The sequence below is a fragment of the Bombus fervidus genome, chromosome 2, assembly GCF_041682495.2.
Source record: "Bombus fervidus isolate BK054 chromosome 2, iyBomFerv1, whole genome shotgun sequence".
Lineage (NCBI taxonomy): Eukaryota > Metazoa > Arthropoda > Insecta > Hymenoptera > Apidae > Bombus > Bombus fervidus.
Window position 1 is genome coordinate 14,324,967 of NC_091518.1, and position 20,915 is coordinate 14,345,881.

The 20,915-nt window shown below is 44.0% G+C and overlaps 2 protein-coding genes across 3 annotated transcripts in view; one reads left to right on the forward strand and one right to left on the reverse strand.

Annotated features, from left to right (window-relative positions):
• LOC139995334 (uncharacterized) overlaps window positions 1-20,915 on the forward strand; it is a 307,852-nt gene that overhangs the window by 46,591 nt on the left and 240,346 nt on the right. The window lies entirely within an intron of this gene.
• Window positions 1-20,915, reverse strand: part of Mirr (iroquois-class homeodomain protein mirror) — a 34,824-nt gene that overhangs the window by 9,418 nt on the left and 4,491 nt on the right. The window contains exons 1-3 of one of the 2 annotated variants that reach the window (XM_072018565.1): window positions 11,781-11,930; window positions 6,964-7,455; window positions 4,347-4,459 (exon numbers count right to left, since the gene is read on the reverse strand). In XM_072018565.1, the coding sequence (XP_071874666.1) occupies window positions 4,347-4,459; window positions 6,964-7,302 (452 nt within the window). In that variant the 5' untranslated portion in view covers window positions 7,303-7,455; window positions 11,781-11,930. Of the gene's footprint in view, window positions 1-4,346; window positions 4,460-6,963; window positions 7,456-11,780; window positions 11,931-20,915 lie in introns of those variants that run through there. The other variant, XM_072018556.1, reaches the window with a different exon arrangement.

The following is a 20,915-nucleotide window of genomic DNA, read 5'->3' on the forward strand; positions in this document are numbered from 1 at the left end:
CTAACTTCCAACGAAATTGCCATGAAACTTTTACTAAAAAGAACTTTTAGAAAAAAGAAAATAAACTTCGCGACTTTTCGCACTCTCATCTTCTTTCATTTGTTTCCTATACAAAATCTTGAACTAGACACTCGCACCAAACATAGATTTCCCCAACTATCCGTGAAAGAAATGGGTTCGCGCACCTGTTCGCCGAGGAAAAGGCGACGACGACCGGGCGAGCGGCGATTAAGATTCGCGAATCGTCGCGACGTCCTTAAACGCGCTCGAGGCCCGAAGCGCGTGCCGACACATCGGTCGTTGTACGGACACACTTAATAATACGTGTCGTCGATCGAGGGACGCGGCGCGAAACGGGAGGAAGCCGAAGCCGGACATAGGAGCAGCCTATGTAAGCGCGGCCTGTGTTCGTACAACCAGTGACTGCGCTACCCACTGGCCGCTTGTTTCTTATTGTTTACCCTATATGTCCCCGGAAGCAGGGCCAATCCGCCGGAAAGACGAGACCGTTAACCCACACGATCCCAAGACCTCGCGGCCGTGCATGCCAACTCTTTATTATTGGCTTTTTGTATGCTTATGTTAAACGGTCGACGAAGCGCACGCCCTGGCATAATGTGCTCTGCGATCCTCGCCACCTCGTCGATTTTTACGTGACTGCTTCTCGATCCTTTCTCTTCGCTTCTATCCTTATCCTTCTTTTCTTCCTCCTCTTATCGAATACATTTAGAAAACGTTGCAAAATTGCAACGAGTTACTACAATAGCCGAGAAAAGATTCACCGATGAGAAACTTCGTAGAGACTGATAAAGGTCGAAGCAGAGTAAAATATAAATCTCTCAGGAGCCAAACTGATCTTTGCTTTTTACGTTCGTCTCAATTGGAGGATCATATACACGATTGATGTTCATTTCTCAAGTTTCGCCTCCGATATATAGCATAGTTGAGTAAATAATTGTTTACACAAAAAGAACCTGTGAACATGTTGCTATCTTATTAACCAATGCAAAAAAGAAAACAGACTTAATACCGGTACACGGTGTATTGATAAAGGTTTTGCGTTACGTAAGTAGCGGTCGAACATCGAACGAGCATTATCGATGCGACAATTGTTACTCAGCTGCTATTAACGTCATCGAGCTTGAGTTTCTTTGCGACATATAATCGCACGTGCGTGGGAAAAAGTATTGATAAATGTTGTGTGGTCAGGTCGATCCTCGTTGAACGTTGACTCGTACGCTCTAACGACGTTGAAAACTTTGTATCGAAGCATAACATGCAAAAATAAATCTCGTGCCGTGGCTTTTATTACAACGTGTCGAGAAAAAAGACTTCGATAACGTATCGAATCCACAGCGACAAATAGACTCGCGTACGTGTATGTAGGAAAAATGCAAGGAAAATAACGACTATCGAGTATATGTATACCGATATTTTTGGCCGATGGATACTCCGCTGGCAACGAGATATGGACTTCTGATGTCTACGACAATGCGTTCAAGTAAAAAAACGTGGCAATTAACATGTTTAACTCGAGTAGAAATTAATTGCGAAGTGCAGGTAGAAATTAGCCTTGTTTGTTAACGATGTAGCGTCGTTAATGCGTTGAATTATTCGATGTTTTAACGACGGTGCAAGCGTTCCCCGTCCGCCGAAAGAAAATTGATTTCAGTAATATCGTGTTAAATTTGAATTCGATTGCTCGGGGAAACGAATACCGTGTGTCGAGGTAATCAAATCGCTGCTCGCTATCTTCACCTATCGATACATCGTTTGCATTAATCAACGTATTCCTCGAGCAAGTGTCCGCTGAAGAACCGAACGAAGAAACAGTGGTCTGTGTATCAGTTCATAACCGCTTATCTTGACAAATGGAATTACGGTCGCGAGAAATTGAGACAAATCGTGTAACACGACGTATCAATCAATTCCGCGGGAAATTTAAACACTTGTATTTCCAACAAGTTGTGTCAATGTAATTAGCTCATCGTATCTTCGATCGAATCGTTCGATTCTCCCTTCTTTTTTCGATCGATAAAATCAATTAACATACACCGAATAAATGAATTAGCACCGTAATGAGAACCGGACACGACTGTCGTGATTATATTATTGTACAAAAGTTTGGAATTAAATACTTTTGCGATCTTCGCAAAATATATGCACGTACTAAATACATACGTATTATGTAATTTCTGTATCGTATATTTTCAAGCTTGTTTCTTTACTTTATCCATATAATCGTGATTGTTGAATATCATTACAGAGCTAAAGAAATTTCGAAATGTTTCCTGCAACAAACATAATACATTCTTAAAAGGTATCTGCAAATGTTCGAATACTTTCGTCAGTCCGTGTACGATCAAAGGTAAAAAAGACTAGAGTGTTGGACGTCGATCACTGACAACGGATCTCGAAGCCGGCAGGTGCATCCCCGGATCTTCCGGTAATTGTTATCGCGGCGAGGAGTTGCGGTTCCGGTGTGGACCGGCGCGGTAGGTCTCCGTAAAGGAAGACCCGGTGCGCGAACCGACTAGACCGAATGGATGCTAAGCAAGCTGTAGTACCCGATCGCTTCCTTGCATACGAAGCAGTCTCCGCCGGAAGTGCGTCACGCGGCAGTATAGATTCCACGAGGTGAGACCGGCGCGGAGAACGACGTCGTTGACTCGTCACCGGGTCGTCGGATACGTGACCGCGGGTCGCGTTTCTCCGGACCAGATCGAAATAACTGATACGCGCCGGATGTTTTATCATTTGCAACATTATCGCCACATAGTACGTCAAATGTAATACGTATATATTATAAAATTCGCACGCACAGATATCGCCAGTTTATTTGCTTTTATCGCGAATGTCGTTTGCGTGAAAAAAGCAGCTATATGTGCGTATAATTTCTATATCCTCTTCTGAGAACCACTGTTTCAGTATTTCTTTGTGTTCGTACATAACTCTTCGGTAAGTTATGTGTTACTTTATACGGAATAATTCTTCGCAACGATCTTGTAAAGAACCAATAAACTACTCGCCCATTACTGACTACAATATCGCTTCCCCATATTCTCATTGTTTACAATCATCGATCTCATTAGCAAGTCGTAAAAGCAAGCTTACAAATCGGTTCGAGTGTCACAGTTTGGCATCTCTATGCACATAAATTCCATGGCGGGGACGCGACGATAGCGATAGCGCGATATCAGCTGAAGACAGAAACGAGAAAAGGACAGAGAAAGGGGAAGGAAAAATTGAAAAATTCAGTGACGTCGAGAAGAAGGCCGGAAACGTAGATAGACCGATTAATCATCGACAGAGTTCGCTTGGTCCACCTCTCTGTGCCATGCGTCTCCAAAGACAAGCACTCCAAATATTTATAATCTTGCCCTGCGCAGATAATACGATTCCGATTTATCAAGCGGGCAAGACCTTTCACCGATCGCATCGTGACACGCGTTGACCGATTCCAGCACGAAGCGCGAGAATAAAAACGCCCAAGGCGACAGTCCCGGGTCAACGGAGCGCTAATTTATTGGAATGTTTATGTGGTTCTCTGGCGCGTTATCGGGAACGCGCGCGCGAGAACGCGTCGACATGCCGACTCCAAAGCTGACTCGCGTGAACGCACGTCGGAGTAAAGCGAGACTTCTCTCTTTCTTCTCCTAATATTGTCGAGATTTCGTGTGAGAGAACAGGAGGGTATTGGAGATTCGACTTGCTCGCTCGAAAGACAATTGAGATAATTTCGAAATGGCAGGAAAACTTTCCGCGCGGGTGACGTCGCTCGGTTTCTTCGGCGGTTAATTAACACGAGAGCACGCACGTTCGATTTGCGTTGAAGCATTTGGAGAAAGGTATATTATTCTTAGTGGTCATATCGTACGAGCGTACTGCTATCTGCTCGCCCGAGTCGTATTTCTGTACCGACACCGTGTTATCGTTTCGCGCGACTTTTTTCAACAGCGTGCGACTGAAAATAATTATACAGTTACCCGTTCCGGCTTCGAAAATGTTCGTCGATGGTTATGCCGAGTTTCCAGCGAATCGAGGGAGATTTAGTACGCGACTGTCTTTATCACCGCGTGAAATATATGGTGGTACTTTGGAAAGCCTCTACTCGTACGTTCTCCGTGGAGAGTTCGTTGCTTTAAATACGCGGTATTTCTTTCCGAATTGTCCATAAACGTTATCCCCTAATTGTCCAAAGCGATATGCGCCATTTAGAATTTGGGAGGAATATTACCTTCTCAAGGAGAAAGCGTAGATTTCTTTTATTTTCATCTCTATTACCCTTCGGAGGGAAATCCGAAAGATCGATGTAGAAGAATAGCAGAAATATTTTGAAAACTCACCCGTTGTAGGGGTAAGTGGCGAAAGCGGCATCGTAAGGATGGTACACGGATGGATAAGGCCACGCTGCCGCGGCTCCTGCTCCAAGATTTTCCTTCAGATCGAGGCTAGCAGCCTGCAAGCAAAGCAATTATACTTGTTAATAACGTGTGGCAATGCTTCGCATGAGTAATTAACGCAAATAAAAAAGACCAATTCTTCGATGCGTGATTCGAGTCATGATTCGTTCCAATCTGGAACGCATGCCCAATTGCAAAACGAACGGGACATAGTGGTACTATCTTTCGATGTAGAAATGCCACTGAACGATATCGTGTATCTTACGCCCGTGGAAGTGGACTAAAAAATCACGTGTATCACAGAACGTGTCCCAAAATGGAATTCTGTTAACGTTAAAACGTTCCTTTTAACTTTCAATTATGCTTATACTACTCGATCCTGCTACAAAAAAAGCATCTAATTAGTTTAACCAGCGGAAGTATCCATTTTTTTTTTTTTTTTTTTTTTTAAGGACGTGGCGGTTAATCGGCGCCTTCACGATCGATCTTCAATTCATCGACGATAATGAGAAAAATAGCTGGCAAAGCAGCGATAACAGTAATTAGAATCGATGTGTGCCGTTATTGTTTGTTTCTGTAACCCATAACCCCGACGGTTTGACTTCGTATACCAGTCGCATTTAAACCTCTATCAACCGGTAGAATAATAGAACCATAGAATTCTTCTCGCCCTTCGTTCCCCCTTCTGATTCGAAACGATCCGTTGTTCTTCTCCCCGACTTTTTTCATATGCATTAGTCTTGCATTAACGACATTAATTATACATCGTGTTCGAACTGCGTAGCCATCGCTGGATTGGCGTAATTAGCACTCTAAAATAACGGGCGGTTCGAGTTCCTTGACCTAGGAAATTCACGCGACCAACGTCACGTTTATTTGAGACTCTTTGAAAACGTTGCACGACCCATGTAATTTCATGTGTTTAAACTGATCTTAAAAGCAAAGGAGATCTAGATTTCTGACACGCGTGAATATTCTAAAACACAAACGTTTTGTCGTACGTTGATAACGCTAATTTTCGCTCCTGACAATTTTTCTTTTATTTTCATTTTAGTCCATCTTGCTAACGTTTTGCCGATATCTCCTATCGTGAATCTTACAAATGTTTCACGATTGTTGTAATATTTGGTTGTTCGAAAACTTCCGAATTTTTTTTCTACGGTTGTATTGACAAAAATATAAAAATCGAGCATCTGTTGTGTAAGTTCGAAATCAGTCACGAAGCAAATAGAAAATCACGATCGAAACGAACGATCTCGTTAAAAACGGTGCTCGATAGGTGCAAGTAGAAGAGTCTCGCGAACATTAGCCACGAAGGTACCTCGAGTACGTGGTTCCGCGCAACCTGTGTGTGCAATCTGCTGTTCGGTTACGAGGAGAGGCCACACTCTTATGCGCTTACCCCTTAAGCTCGATCATAAAGAGCGACGATAACAGGCCGGCCACGGCGACGGCTCGAACACGACAGTGTTCCACTGTTACGACAGGACGGATTCATAAATTTACGCTTCGCAGCTATTTTCTTCGTGTATGCGCTTTGTGTGTGGTCCGATAACCTCTCTCGGTCGGACGAATACACGCGATTGCCGATCCAAAGTCGCTATGCTTCTTCTCTCCTCCCATGCTCGCTTATATTAACATCACACTGTCCGGGATCTTTCGCTGCGATAACATCTCGATTATCGTTGAACGCTTCGCGAGCGTGCATGCCAAATGAAAGCATCTTTCCTTCTCTCTCTTTTCTACCACTGGCGAAGAAAAACTTGCACGAGATTCGATATACGTTTAGAACCCAACGCGTATAGAATCGCCGCGAGTTGGTCAATCCACGAGTTCGTTATCTTTCCGATGAAACTAGCGGTGATGTAAGATAAGCGGTAGATTCGTACGAACAATATTTTAACGAAGGTTAGACATTGGTAGAAATTTATATTGTGGTAAGAAAAAAAAATAAACAGAGGAAGAGAGAAAATATTTAGTAAAAGATCAGGAAAATTTTTGACGATTGGGACTGATCCCAATAATAATAATAAATAATTGATAATAATGTTGATAATAATAAAGACGGAAAGATCCTCGAACAGCCGTGGATACAATGAAACGAACTTTTAAGGCTGCTGGTTGAAAGGGATGAAAAGCTGGTCGTATGAACATTGAACGCGAGCCCCGCATTGCGTTGACGTTTATTACACGAGAACAGTCGCTCGAGCCGTGATAGCATAATTAAACAATGCAGGGTGAAATCGGGAAAGTACGCGCCAGTGAATGGATGGAGTACAGAGAATAATTTTACCCGATTGCCGATTTTGTACAATTCTCAACTCTGTTATTCACCCATTGATATCCATTGTCACAAATAGTACCACTAAAAATCATCTCGATTTCTTTTATTTTAATAGATCCTTCGTTAAAACAAAAAAAGACAAAAAAATAATTCTATTCTCCATAAATTTTTAATTCTACAAAAAAATAATTTTAAACTTTGCCTAACCTAATACAAATAATAATCTTCGATGAAAAAAAAAAAAAAAAAGAAAAAAGAAAATCTAAATCTACTCACCGTAGGCGTGTAGAAAGGTGCCTGTTCGGCTCCCAAGGGCGGAAAATAAGCTGCCATGCCCTCGGAGGCGGCGGCGGCCGCCGCTGCCGCGTACGGCGCGCTGTACATGGAGAGTGCAGCAGGTAGCGCACCAAGACGTTGATAACCACCGAGAATCTCGTACTGACAGGAGCAAACGGTTTGACCCGTGAGCGGATCCGTGAAAATGGGTCTTCCGGTGTCGCAACACCGTCCGGTCGGCGTTGGGCCGCCGGTCGTCGGTGGCGGATGACCCTGCGACGGGCTGACCGACGTGGTTGGGCTACCTGGCGGCCTAACCACCGCGCTGGTCACCGCCATCCTCGCGTTCGATAGACCGGCAGCTACGCCCAGGGGATGATTCGTGGTGGTGCCCGCTACGCTGACCAGCGACGAACCGCCTGCGCTCAGGATCGTACCGGAGACCGGCGAGGCCGCAGAGGACGTCAGCGACGAGCTCACTGTCACAGGACACTGGAACATCAGATACCGTTATTTTTGATTAGATTGTATAATATGTACGCAGTATGTGATAGTATTATATAGATTACATAGATATATTTAGAAGAAATAAAAGGATGGTTGAGAAAGTACTCGCGTGATATTGATTAATTACTTAAGTTAGGAAAAGATAAATTCTGTTGTTGTTATCGGTATCATTAGCGATAAGAAGCGTGTGCAGAAATTATACAAGAGATCCCTGATTGATTTTTTTGTAATCGTCGTTACAGATATTAAATTATGAAACGTAAAAGTCACCAGGCTGATGCAATAATTAGGACGATAGTGTACGAAATTCATTTGAAAGACGTATAAGAAAAAATTAACTTTTTTAGCGTTTTGTCGATATATTGTGATATTCGACGAGAAATATGTATTTAGATAAAAAGACTTCTTAGCTTCGACTGAGATATGACGTATTATTATATTTACCAAACAACAGACGGCTACGTGATCGATCGTATACATGTCCAGCGCCCTGAACATTCGTCGGTACGTATCATAATTTAAACAGGAGATACATTCTTGACTAAAAATTGTTTGCATTGCAGCGTATCGGTTGTGTGAGCCACGCGTTAAAAGGGGAAAGGATAACTTGCGTATCTTCGCGAAAACAAGATGTTTCGCGTCTTTCGACAAAATCGTTCCGAAAACGCGGAGCTTAAACAACGACTCGTTACAACGCCACTGTTTGCTTGAAAATTCTCGACGACCGCCCTGCTCCTTTCTCTCTGTTTCTCTCGGTAAACAATCCAGAGTGGGAGAGTGCGTTTATGTTCCGTACGGTCACCCACTCTCCATGGATCCCTCTCTTTACCTTTTCTCGCGTTACACGCTAACTGCTCCTCTTTTTCCCGCAATTTTTTATCGCGAGCTTAAAATTTACCTCCGTCTCTTGACCTACTCGCGGTCAGATTTACGCTCGACATTTGTCGTTTAAGCGACGGCGAACGACCGTGTACCAGGTGCTACAAACCGTCGTCCATTCGCGCCGCCATTAGCTGGTTACGAAATCGGGAAACTCGTAATCGTCGTGTTTTCACGTTTGTAGACACTCGTTCGAAACTGCCATACGCGTCGAGACTTGCTCCTACGACCGTACGTACGCAACTGAGTACACATATGGGGAAGCATATTAACATAAAAAAAAGTTTGCTCAGGAGAGACTACCGGTATCACCGTCGAAGATTCGCTGACAACGTCAACGCCAGCATCACCGAGACTGGACGTTTTAATCGTTACTCGATCTCCAGCCGTGTTACACGTTCTCCGATTGCACGGATGCACGCGAAGTGGAGCAGGTCGCAAGCTTCCCATTTTGCTGCGCGCCAGAGCTCGTTAAGAACGAATTAATGGTCGTTGATCGCGGGAAAATTGATCGAACGGCGTTATGAAACCTGCCACGAGTTAACTGCGAACGATATCGTGTTCGGTTGCAAGTCCGGTTGGTTTAGCGTTTCTCGAAACGGACCGATGAATTCGTTGATACGCGAGTCCGTAGGTTAGATCGTTTAATCGGATAGAAAGACAGCCGATTCGTCGTGGAAACTATTACAAATTATTCCAACCGTTTGTCGAATTTTAGCAACTTCCGTAAGAACACGCGCATAATTTACTCGACGTTATCTAAACACGCTAATAAACGATGTAACATTTCCATATTAATCGTGCGACTTTCTCTCGAAGCGAATTGTATGTACGAAATATCCGAAACGTATCCGTTTAACCCGATATACCCGTGGCGCGCAGCCTCCAGGGAACCGAGGGACTTCCGTTAAACACACACCTGCCGACGCGATTGTTTCCGATTTACGAAACAATAAACGCCTCCGGTGGCACGTTCGACGCCGATAATCGGCGACAGGCAGAGCAACAACGGGAGAGCAGCTGCGCGAACGAACCACACCCAGAAAGAGAAAGAGAGAGAGAGAGAGAGAGGGTGAAAGAGAGAAACCACCACCCTAAAAGGACTTTTCCAGCAGCGCAGCGGCGTGAAAAGCCAGAGGAGCAACTGCTAAGTCTAAAGGTCTTGGACGCGCGTTCCCCCCTTTCCATTCTCGGGAAGGTAAACCGAAAATCAAGCCCGTACATAATACCAAGGCGTCCTCATTAATTCCATATCAAACAGCACGGCTAAATAGATTAGCGGGTTGAGTGGCTTTCGCGCGGCGGAGCCTAAACAAACCCCCTGCGTGTGGAACGTCCCCATTCGACCGCATCAATCCATCCATCCATCTATCCATCCATCCATCCATCCATCGCCTCGTTTCGATGGCTCCGAAACATATTGCCGAAAGGCAGGACCGCGCGTGCATTGTATTGGGACGAAAAACGTGACCCGCCGCGCATTATGGCACCGAGAGAGTAGCGTTAATGCGTGTCCCGGTTACGCTGTTCTGTCTGACGCATCCAACTGCCTGGCGAAATAACACTGTGATGGTCAGGATCCACGCAGCCGTGGTTGGAAATCGCGTTTGACAGGAAGAACAAAAGTATCTCGATCGAACTCGATAAAACTCGATACGCGCGTTGGGATACTCGGTTGGCCAAATACACATCGTCCTTTCTCTCTTTTTGATCATGCCGCGTTTCCAGCTACGGTTTTGCTAATACGCGCACGCGCGAATTGTAAGCTACAGCGGCTTACACCGGTTGATATTTTAATCGCGGTCGCGATGATCGATCGACGCTATATTTCGCGATTTATTTGCCGGAATTTGTCAATCGTTTTTGCTACAGTACGAATCAACTTTTATGGAGTCTGGTAAGAATTGTGAAAAGAATTTTGGTCGACTCATACATATACATAACGATGTAGGTTAAACCTTAACTTTTATAGAGCAAACTGTTCTATGCTTATTGTTGTAAAAGCGGCATCGTATCTTTCTGTGACAGAGAACAAAAGCACAACCTAATCATAAAAGTTAAAGGAACTTACTTTCAAAAGTTTGAATACCTGACGAAATTCAAATTCCCTAAATCTTAGCATGCACCACTATGTTTTTCATCCCGCCATAAGTATGCTTCTATGGACAAGATTCGGTACGCCTGTGTATCGGGTAAAAGACAGAAGGTCGCAGGAGCCGCAGGAAGAGTGCATCGGGGCGGCAGATATACTGCGAGGCGGCTGTTCTCACCGGGAATCGTAAGAATCCTGTGAGAGGTCCTCGAGAGAAAAGCAGAGGACGGGAAGAATGCGCTTCGGGGCTCGGGATCGGGCATGGGGTTAAACGACGAAGCGTGTTGGCGAGTGTCTGCAGCCACGGACCATAATTCAGTGCTACGGTCCGAGAGGAGAAGAAGAAGCGGCCGCCAGTTCCTGAGTTACTCCACGCGATCGCATCGAACGAGAGAAGTGAGAGCCCGTGTGTAGCACTCTCGCAACCGTGTACACAGAACCGGCAACTATATCACACCTTGGAGCTCGTAGTCGCCAGATTCGCCTGGCTCTCGCCGCCTTTAAAGTAGCGTTCAAGGTAGCCATGTCGTGGCTATAGACCCGGAGAGTTCGTCGAAGCTGGCTACCACGAAGAGCGACAATTATTCGCGCGCCGAGGGATCGATATATCGAGGCATTAGCCCGATAGGATGGCTCGTTTGTTCCACGACGATACTAATTGCCAGTGCCACGATTTCTCTCCGGGGCGCACGCAGCTCTTTGCCAAAGGGAAACGGAAGCTGCGACCACTGTCACGTATGGCAAGGATGCATTACGATACGATTACTGCACGACTCCAACTACAGGTTCTATCGTAGCTGAACGTGTTGAGAACACGTGGAAAAAGAATTTTAGTGTTCGGTAGCTTGATGGCAACTAACATTTCTAGGTGTCAGCGCTGTAAATGTCTCGAACAAGGCAATTGATAGCGTTAATAGTTTAGATAGAGGTGGAATGCCGTAGACGAGTTAAATCGTACGTAAGATTATCTACGAATTCCATAGAACGTCCTGTAGTAACGGAGCTTGTCCGATACCGTATATTTTCAATACAAACTACGATAGTAGATGGTCAAATGGTTATATTGGAGTAAAAAGAGACAATTATTCTAACGCGTCTTACGATATTCCAAAAGAATCGGGTTAACCTAACAAGTCCCCTGATACCAAAAGCACCAAGTATATATTTTCGGAAATTATCTGTATCGGCGTGAAATCACGCGACGGGGCGCGCAGAAACGGGAATGGTAAAAGAGGGGTTCGCGGAAGGCCCGAGATATCGGATGACACCTTGTGCGCGGCTTTGCAGAAAATTCTTCGCGATTCCGCTCATGGACAATGCCATTCTAAGCTCGGCATACCTGTGTCGGCGGACCTCACGAAAAAGCGATATATCGTGCACGCGGGGCTGCGTGGACACTCGGATGGATGATCGATGGACGTTCGATCTCGGCTATGGAAAAAACTGGAAGTCCTCGGGTGGAAACGATCGTCGAGAGAATGCCTGGCTACGCGATCGAGAGAAGGGCCTAGCAAACCAGTACATACTTACGCTCCGCTCGGCTCTCCTCTTTCCTCTTACTCTCGCCCAGCTCGATCCGTGCACATGGCCACGAGAGATCAGCCCTCGGTATACACGCGTTTTATGACGCGATTTATATGCACAATGTAACAGTCGCGTCGACGTGGGAACACGTAACGTCGCGATCTCGTGTCGTTCCTTTCTTCTGCTCGCCCCGACAAGAACTGTCCCTTCTCTTGGTTCCGCGGCGAGGAAAGATCATCGGGGACCGAGTCCGAAGGAAAGACACGCGATCGCGATGGTAGATTGACCAATGGCTTTTTTTGGCGATGCTCGCGGCGTGCGGATCGTCTCGCATCGCGCCGCGGCGTGGAACAGCAGCGCGGACGTGGCGCGCTCCTTCGAATTTATTGCGTATCCATATTCAGCGGGCAGATGGTTCGCTTTAACGCGTTCATCGTCGCCATTCGTTGTTTCCGTGGAACGAGTACAGAGTGGGATGGATGCGTGGAAAAAGGAAAAAAGCAGAGGAAGGGAAGATGCTTCGACGAACGTATCTCCCCGATATAAGCACGTTTTATCGATCGTTCTTTGAAAAACGTAGCACGTGATACCGAGCCGCGTACAACCGCCTCGGCGACTAATCGCGTAGCAGAAAAAATTCGAGACCGCTGCGTGTATCTTAGGAAATCGTGAGCACGCTGGCTGCGCAATCCTATTCGTGTGGAAAAAGCTAAAGAGCGAGAATACGAGTAGAAAACGCGCGTTAAAACGAGGAATCGGATAGCGAGAATGAGCGCACAGCATATAGAGGACCGATACACGGGAGCTCGATTCAGCAACGAACTACGTCGTGTTTCCACGATTTATAGATCCGAAAAGAGAATCGGTTATCCTGTGGACACAGATGCGCCGCTGTTTGCACACGAAGCATTTGTCACGCGTGTCCTGGCGAGAGAAAAGGGACCGGTCGAGAGATGATGCCCTCTTTGCAACGAGGCCCAACCGAGTCAATATTGACTCCAGGCCAGATTGATGGACCTTCTTCGCGTGTGTGTTTAGGCCTCGCAGCACTTACTTATGTTCCCACCCTGTTCTCGTTAGTCCCTGTTTAGTTCGCCCCTTGCTGTTTCGTTCGATCGTTCCGGGAAACCTACTAAGATGCAGGATACTAATGTATAGTAGGTTAACGTTGTCATAATTTTGATAGTTATTCTCGATTGAATGAGGACATGTTTGGTTAAGATTCGACTGAAATATTTGAAGTACATACGGAGAGAATCATTTGAAACAGACAGAAACTGATCAATTTTATAAAGACTAATTGTTTGGTTAAATACGTATCTTTGTACTAAAATTGATTGTGATCGCATGCCTAATAAATGCACTTCCTGTAGATTGTTCGTGGAATTTCGATTGTACCAAACCGAATGTAACTTTAGAGTTCATTAAGAAACGCTTCGTAGAAAGTGTGGTTATTTTATCAATAATCCCGATCGCGTTTCGTTCGAACCGATTTCTGAGAACATCGATCCGCGAATTTTATTTATCGGCGTGCGTTTCGTATTATTATCGAACGAAACTTCCGCTTTGCTCCTGCTTTGCAATGGGGGCAGAATGAAAACACTAACCATTCATAATCACACTCAATTCGTCAATCAGACCTCATTGACCAAAACGTTTGCGAAACCTTCAAACGGGTAAACACGTAACGAACAGTGCTCACGTACTTTCTTAGAATTCGATCCGCTAATTTCACTAATGAACGGTGAAAAACCAATATTCGTGTCAAAAATTATTTAAAAGTACCAGCACTCGAAATGAAACAAATAGTCAATACAAAAACACGAGCGATCGTAAAATCAACACATAAGCAGGACAAAGAGAAATCCAGAGTTCTCTTCTGAAAGCTCGCAAAGAAAGAACTTTTGAAATTCTCAAAATCGAACGATACGACACGAAAACTTCTGTAGCCTGAAAGATGTGCCAATCCGTAGTGAAAGACGAAATCCCTGGAGAAACCCAGGGGAATCGTGGCACACCGAAAAGACAGGAAACCTGGTCGGTTTCGGTTCCTAGGGCCCCGAATGTAAACGAAATCTGATAAACCGTGAAATCGTTCGTTCTCACGGGGTTTCACTGTGGCCGCATGTGCTGCGCGGTATCCGGTTAAATTAATTCGCTGCTCGTTACTAATCGGTACGCTCCTTCACACTCGCGGCTCTCGTATATAAGACGGTTGACTGGAGGAACGTTATCAAAACGTAAGATCGATGCAAGGGGTTGCGAACGAACGGAGAGACGATCATGGTTCCCGAGCACGGAAGAAGGTTAAAGGGCGGCGAAAAAGGTTTGCACGCGTTTCGACAAAAGCGACCAGACGAGGAACGAGCGGTCTTTGGTTCTGAACTCTCCATAGGATCGCCATCTGACACCTAAGTTTCGCCGTAATGCGATTAACAACGTGAGTGGCGTTATCAAAAGAGAACTCGCGACGATACAATAGCGCATCCGGCGTCATTTGCTAACACTGTCAGCCGAACGATACCGGTATACGTCCGTCTCTACGCATTGTCGCACGATACTTTCGTCCTCGTTGGCATGATCGTATTCTCCGTGCTGGTATACCTAGAGGCACCTCAATCTCTATTAAACATACACATACGTAGTCGAGCCAGGCTATTAAGCGATACCGAGGCTTATCGCTCGGAAAAAAGTTACTTTGTAATCTCAAAGCAACGTGTTAGATGTTGCGTTGCGAGAAACAAAACTCGAAACTCGAGCCCGAGACACTCTTCCTGCGACTAGTCTGTGATCTGTTTTTCACGCCTCGCTTTCGATCCTGTTTCCTTCTTTAGCGAACACCGAATCGAGTCCTGTCTCTATGCAGAGTCAAAGTTATCTAAATGTATGCCTCGATAAGGAAATTTCTTTTTATTTGCTTGTATAGTGTTAGGTTTATCCTACGAAAGGTTTTGATTTTTTATCTTCGAGATATAGTTATACGTTTATTAATAATACTAGTTACGATTTCTTAATACATTGTTAGATATCCTTTGTTTGTATATAAGTTCCTTCAACGATGACGAAGAAGAAATGATATTAGGTAGACCACATATTATAACAATCTCTTTGACTTCACTTTACTTCTAAAGACAATACGGCGCTTTTTAAGAAAAAAATGTAAACACTATTCCAAAAGAAGTACACAGTTTGCACCTAAACGTCTCTAACAACATCAATTACCAGGAAATCTACTCTGCTCTCGAGAGCAAGTTTCGCGTACTTCGACTAACAACCACGTGGCTATTCCACCATACAAGTTGCCAGTTGGCAAGGGAAAAAATTCGTCCCAACACGAATTGGAATTGACTGCAATGTTCGCGGACTGCTAAGGGTTAAACGATCTCGGAATACAGAGAGACAGACGGGGAAACCGCTGAAACAGGAAAGTCACGGGACACCGAATTCGTAATGGTTCGTTTACAAGCAGCCCCGCGGAATTTATTGCACTGCACGCGATACACACACACACACATACGCAGAGATCGGTGGTCGCGAACCAATGATTTATACCGTGAGAAAGATTAGGCATTCGCGACTGAACCCTTCTTTCGCGCGGGTACCACTACCGTTACATGCGCGTGGAAAACGTGTGCTCACGTCTCTGCTTGGATAAAATAGCAACGACTCCTGTAACGACAATTTCAATAAATTATCCAGCTGCCGCGCGCGCGAACGATCAGAGATCTCCGGCGCGTCTCGCCTTCCCTCGAACGCTTCGAACACCGATTACACACCGATCTTTCTACCTCAGAACTTAGCATTCTCTCTCTTTGGCTTCCGTAGAATCTGCATCGGCGTCTCCCATCCCCGAGCAATGAGAAATCCATGGAACGACGTTTCTCTCAGTAAAAACTGATCGAACATTTGCGTCCTCACGGGAGGAGGATCCCATTGTTCGAGGGACGTTCTTAGACCGAGAAGATTCTGCCGGTGGATTTTCAACGGTAACAGGGTTACTCTGGTAAGAATGTTTCATTATAGGTAGGTTTCTGTGGTTGATTCGACCGAATTATTTTCGAGCAACGTCGATGCAGTGACAGGGTTTTTTGTTTTTAAGAGATAAAGTTAGGATGAAGAGAAGTACGAGAGGCTTCGATATTGATGAACTCACGCAAAGTTGGGGAAGAGATTGGTGTTTTCGTATCCGGGAATCATTAAGTTGTCAAGACCCTATCCTTCATGGGCGAAGTTTGTAAGTGGGGCTAGTCTTCACGACGGGGAGAGGTTTTCGAGATTAAATGAAGAGACACACGGTTAGAAATATATAATCTCTCTGTTTCGTTCGTAAGATTTCGTCTGAACGCTTTCTTTGTACGACAAGTGACAAGTGGTACGTCTAGCTTTCCTCGAATCCTTCAATCATTATAAATAAATAAATACATACAAATATCGCTATATTTAATATATGTTTTTTACGCGATATAACTTATTCCAGCTAAAACGAGATAAAGTGTATGAGTAACGTTAACCTCGTATGTATTACTCGAATCATAACCGTGCGTGTTTGATCCGCGAAGATTTGATTCTCGACTCCTTATCTACCGATTCTACGTAGCAGTATCGACAGCAACGGAATCGAAGCGGAAGAAAGAGGCTAGCAGATTTCATAAGACTAATCGCGAACGATAAAGCCTGGCTGATTTATCGACGACGACAATTGGACCGCTATGTCGAAATGTAACCGGAGCGCCGGAAGTCTCAGGCGCATGGTGACCGTCAACCAGCAACAATGTTCCTGTCACAACGCCGCGCGCACGGCTCCTTGCACGCGTTCAACACACGCAGCTCTATATATGCGATTGTATGCGTGTAACTGCAACGGACACCGTGCATTTATTCCAAAGGAGATCAGGGTAGGGGTGTGACAGGGGGCTGTTAGTTGGAAAGACAGTCGCGAAACTCGGGCTGAATGAATTCGAAGAAAGAAAGAACGATTAAGAAAAAAGGTAGAAGAGGAAGAAGAAAGAGAATGTAAAGGCGAAGAAAATAAAAGACGGTGGCTAAAAGGAGAACTAAATAAAAGAAAGGTGAAAAAGAGGAAAGCTGGTGGCAAGAGAGTGGCAAGAGAGAAAAAAGAAGGGAAGAAAGCAAAAGAAAAACGGGTGCAAAACGCGTGAGAGCGTGTGCTCGAATGAATGAATAGAAGAATCCGTGGAAAGGAGAGAAAAAGGAGGGCAGAATTGGGTGGGAGAGAGAAAGGGGTAACAACGATCGGAAGAAACAAGAGACAGGACTTGAAAGAAAGGAAAAGAGAGGAGAGAGAGAGAGAAGAACGAGCATGCGAGAGTGAATGAATGCAATGAGGCAACGGCGAAGCACCAAGAGACAGAGAAAAGAAGCGAAAGAGCAAGGAAGAGAGGAAGAAGGAGAGCGCGAACGTGCAAGAGAGTGAGGGCGGAGGATCTGAGTCAGCTCGATTGGATCGAGTAGCGTCGAGTCAGCGAGCGAAACAGCGCTAACTGCCGGGCGCAAACTACTACCGGAGATCGTATCTATATAGCAACGTATCGTGCCGCGGCACATCGCGCTGCCAACTTGCAATAATATGGCCATTCATAATTTTTACGCGACCAGCGTCATTCAGGAATTCTAGTCGCGACCACTTCGTGATCGTCGTCCATCGTCATACGCTCTGCCCCTGCGGAACCGCATTCCGGTAGAAGCTGGAAACGCGGCCGAATTTTCTTCCCTCGCCACTCGCCACCACCCCGCGCTTCGATATCACACGCGGATTACGCAGGCCTCGCAATTCCACGAATTCCACGGCAACTCGATTTATGATTCGAGTCGTGGAGAAGGGCGGTCACGAGGGGCGGCCACGAAGGTAATTTCGTGGCGAGCTTGCGCTATAATCGCGCTCAACGCTTTTTGTAGTTTCGTCTACAAACATGGACAATTGCTACTATCACGAATGTCGAGGACATTGTATGTGTGCTGCGAAGATACGGAAAGCATATGGAATTTTAGAAGGACGGATACTGATAAGAACAGATAGAGGCTTGCCAAAAAAGGAATGTACATGCCGCAAAGCTATATTTACGTAAATCCTGGACATATGTTCGGCTTGATATGTAAAAACCAAACGGCAAGTATGAAGGTAAACGTGTATAGAATGATTCATACTTACATATGGAATGTTATGTGTTATATGATTAGTGTTAAGGTAATATTTACATGTTAGCGTATATAGAAATGTTGCCTTCGGATTATCTAAAGTCTATAGCACCTTTTCTGCTAATTTTAATTTTCAACGCTCATAGGCAAACAAGATAACCTTCGATCAAAAGCTGTTCACATTAAAAGTTATTTCAACTTTATATCATACTTGCAATCTTTGCTTATCTCAAAATCGAAATCGTCAGCGATATGGAGAAATACAAAAATACATTCGTTCGGTCTTGATCTTGTCTGGAATCACTTCGCTTTTGATATGTCCAGAGACAAAAATACACGACGAATTTACGAAAGAGTGATACAACCTGACGGAAAGGATGGAAGTATCGTTACTTCAATTAGATATAGTGACACAGATTAGCGATATGAATTCATCACGTTCTAAATTTAATACACGGTCGTCGTTGCCGCGAGACGCGATCTTCATTCTTCGAGGGTGAACCGCTCAGTATTTTTCAGGCCAAAATTAAAGCCCGTTGCCATACCGAGGACATTCCTTTTTCTCGCCGTAAACACTAAACACGTTGCACTCATGCGAGAACGAACGTGAAACATGTTCGTTGTCGTGAATGTTTCTTTAACAAGTATTCCACCAGAGATTTCAATGGGAGAAATCTAGTCGAAATGATGGTGTAAGGATAAGTAAGAATACGGAGTGATTTCTATCGTGATGAAGAAATTAAAATTGAACAGTTCAGTATGATTTCGTCGAGACGAGTATCACTGGTTGAAAATTAAGAAAATACCCAACGATAGCCGATGTTGAACACACCTGAATGTAGTTTGCAGTTATTAACGATCAGTTTACACGCTTCGCGTGTTGTACGTACTTACGGCTTGCAATTTCTTCGACGGGCGCAACGACTCGTTACGTCATCGACGTAGCGCAAATATTAACCGATACGAAGCTGATATATCCACAATAAGAGAGCTAACTACAATTAACATCTTATTGTTTATTAGACGAACAGACCACGAAAAAGGGAAGAATATAGGAGATAAAAGGACAAAACTTGGGTTCATGAACGACGGAATATAAACGCAGCTTATCATTGATTTTTAGTTAGGCTGTGACATAATTATGATAAAATGTCGCACACGCTCTTCGAGAAAGTGGCGTTTGATGATTCAACGGCTCTCTCTTTCTCTCTAATTATTATGGTATAACAAATGATGTACGCTAAGCGACGCGATGATTAACTTGTAAAGATGACGGGCAACGGGAATCGGAAAGAAAAGTATGTCAACGATAAAACAACAACTGTGACTAAAGTGCTTGCTTGTTTATTTAACTGTGTTATAAGTGGAGTAATACTCATAGATAATAAACCATTAATTTTTATCGGCACTTAAACAATGTGATACGTAAACGATTCCACTATATGCTTCGTGCCTTGTTTACAGAAGGCATTATCGATTGCTATTTTGAATTGTTGGTCACGTGAAAAATTGCCACCTTTCAAACACGTTATTTTAGTCTACTAGACAAAGCGTGTCCGGCAGAAACACGGTTAACCACTTTCGTCTACAAAGTAGTAGTATAATAATTTTGTACGAACCCGCGAAGGTGATTAAGCTTTTTAAATGTTATGTAATAAATTAATTTATTCAGAAAATAGAAATGTAGAGAAAAAGTATATTTTAAACATGTAGACAAAATTTCTAACTTAATTTTTAAACTTAAACACGATTTCCAATACACAATTGTAAGGCTATAAGAACATTTCTTATATTCTATAAATTATGTAGAAGTAATAACATACTTTAAGGAACGTTAATGATGAAAAAAGAAGCGTTCGAATCGTCGTTTCAAAGACGCGTTGTAGCCATACCAACAGCGTAGATATCGTGGCAAAAAGGTCGTTCATGGTAAAAAGCTCGTTCATGGTAAGACGAGATAATTATTCTAGCCGGGCGCAAGCTCTTCGATCATTTCGGAACGTTGCTTTAGGCGTGGCAACACATGTTCTCAGCTCGGCGCTATGCACAGTGCATAGGTATGCAACGTACACCTATATGCAACATGTCAGGACACGTGGTACCGAATCTCTCAGGCTTGCCAACGGCTATCCATTTTCGCAACGAACAAGATCCCACGCTACAAATTATCCGTTGCGGTCATGCAACCGAAATGAATCGGTGCGGCGACTAATTGTTAGGCTTTCGACTTGAAATTTTTATGGATAACTCATTTACACTGATATAGTTGGACGACATAAACAAGTTGGAAAATTGTAAACGCGTGATATATCATACGTGCCACGTATGAAGTTTGTATGTTTCGCAGGGTGTGATTTTATGACAGCGCCATCTCTAAATCTCATGTTTTATCCATAATACCTGTATGTATATAGACATTGTAATTTCGAAGTTAATAAGATATAACGATTAATCTAAATGCTAATTTTTGAAAGCTTATAACGTCTTTAATCTATGTAATCAATTCAAGTGGACGAGATTAAATTTAACTGAATATATTAGGAAATTGTTCTCGCGGCATACAAAATTCGAGCGCCATATTACAGTTAAAATTTCAGCAGCGCCACCACTAAATTATGTTCTCTATGATATTCAATTCGCTTGTTAATTCTTCCTATTTTATATCTTCAAAACTCCCATAACGTAACGTTATTGTAATATTATTACTGTAATACTAAAAGTATTTCATACACTGATGGCTACAGAAATCATAACAAGCCATTTTTAGTATACGATAAACACATTAAATATATCG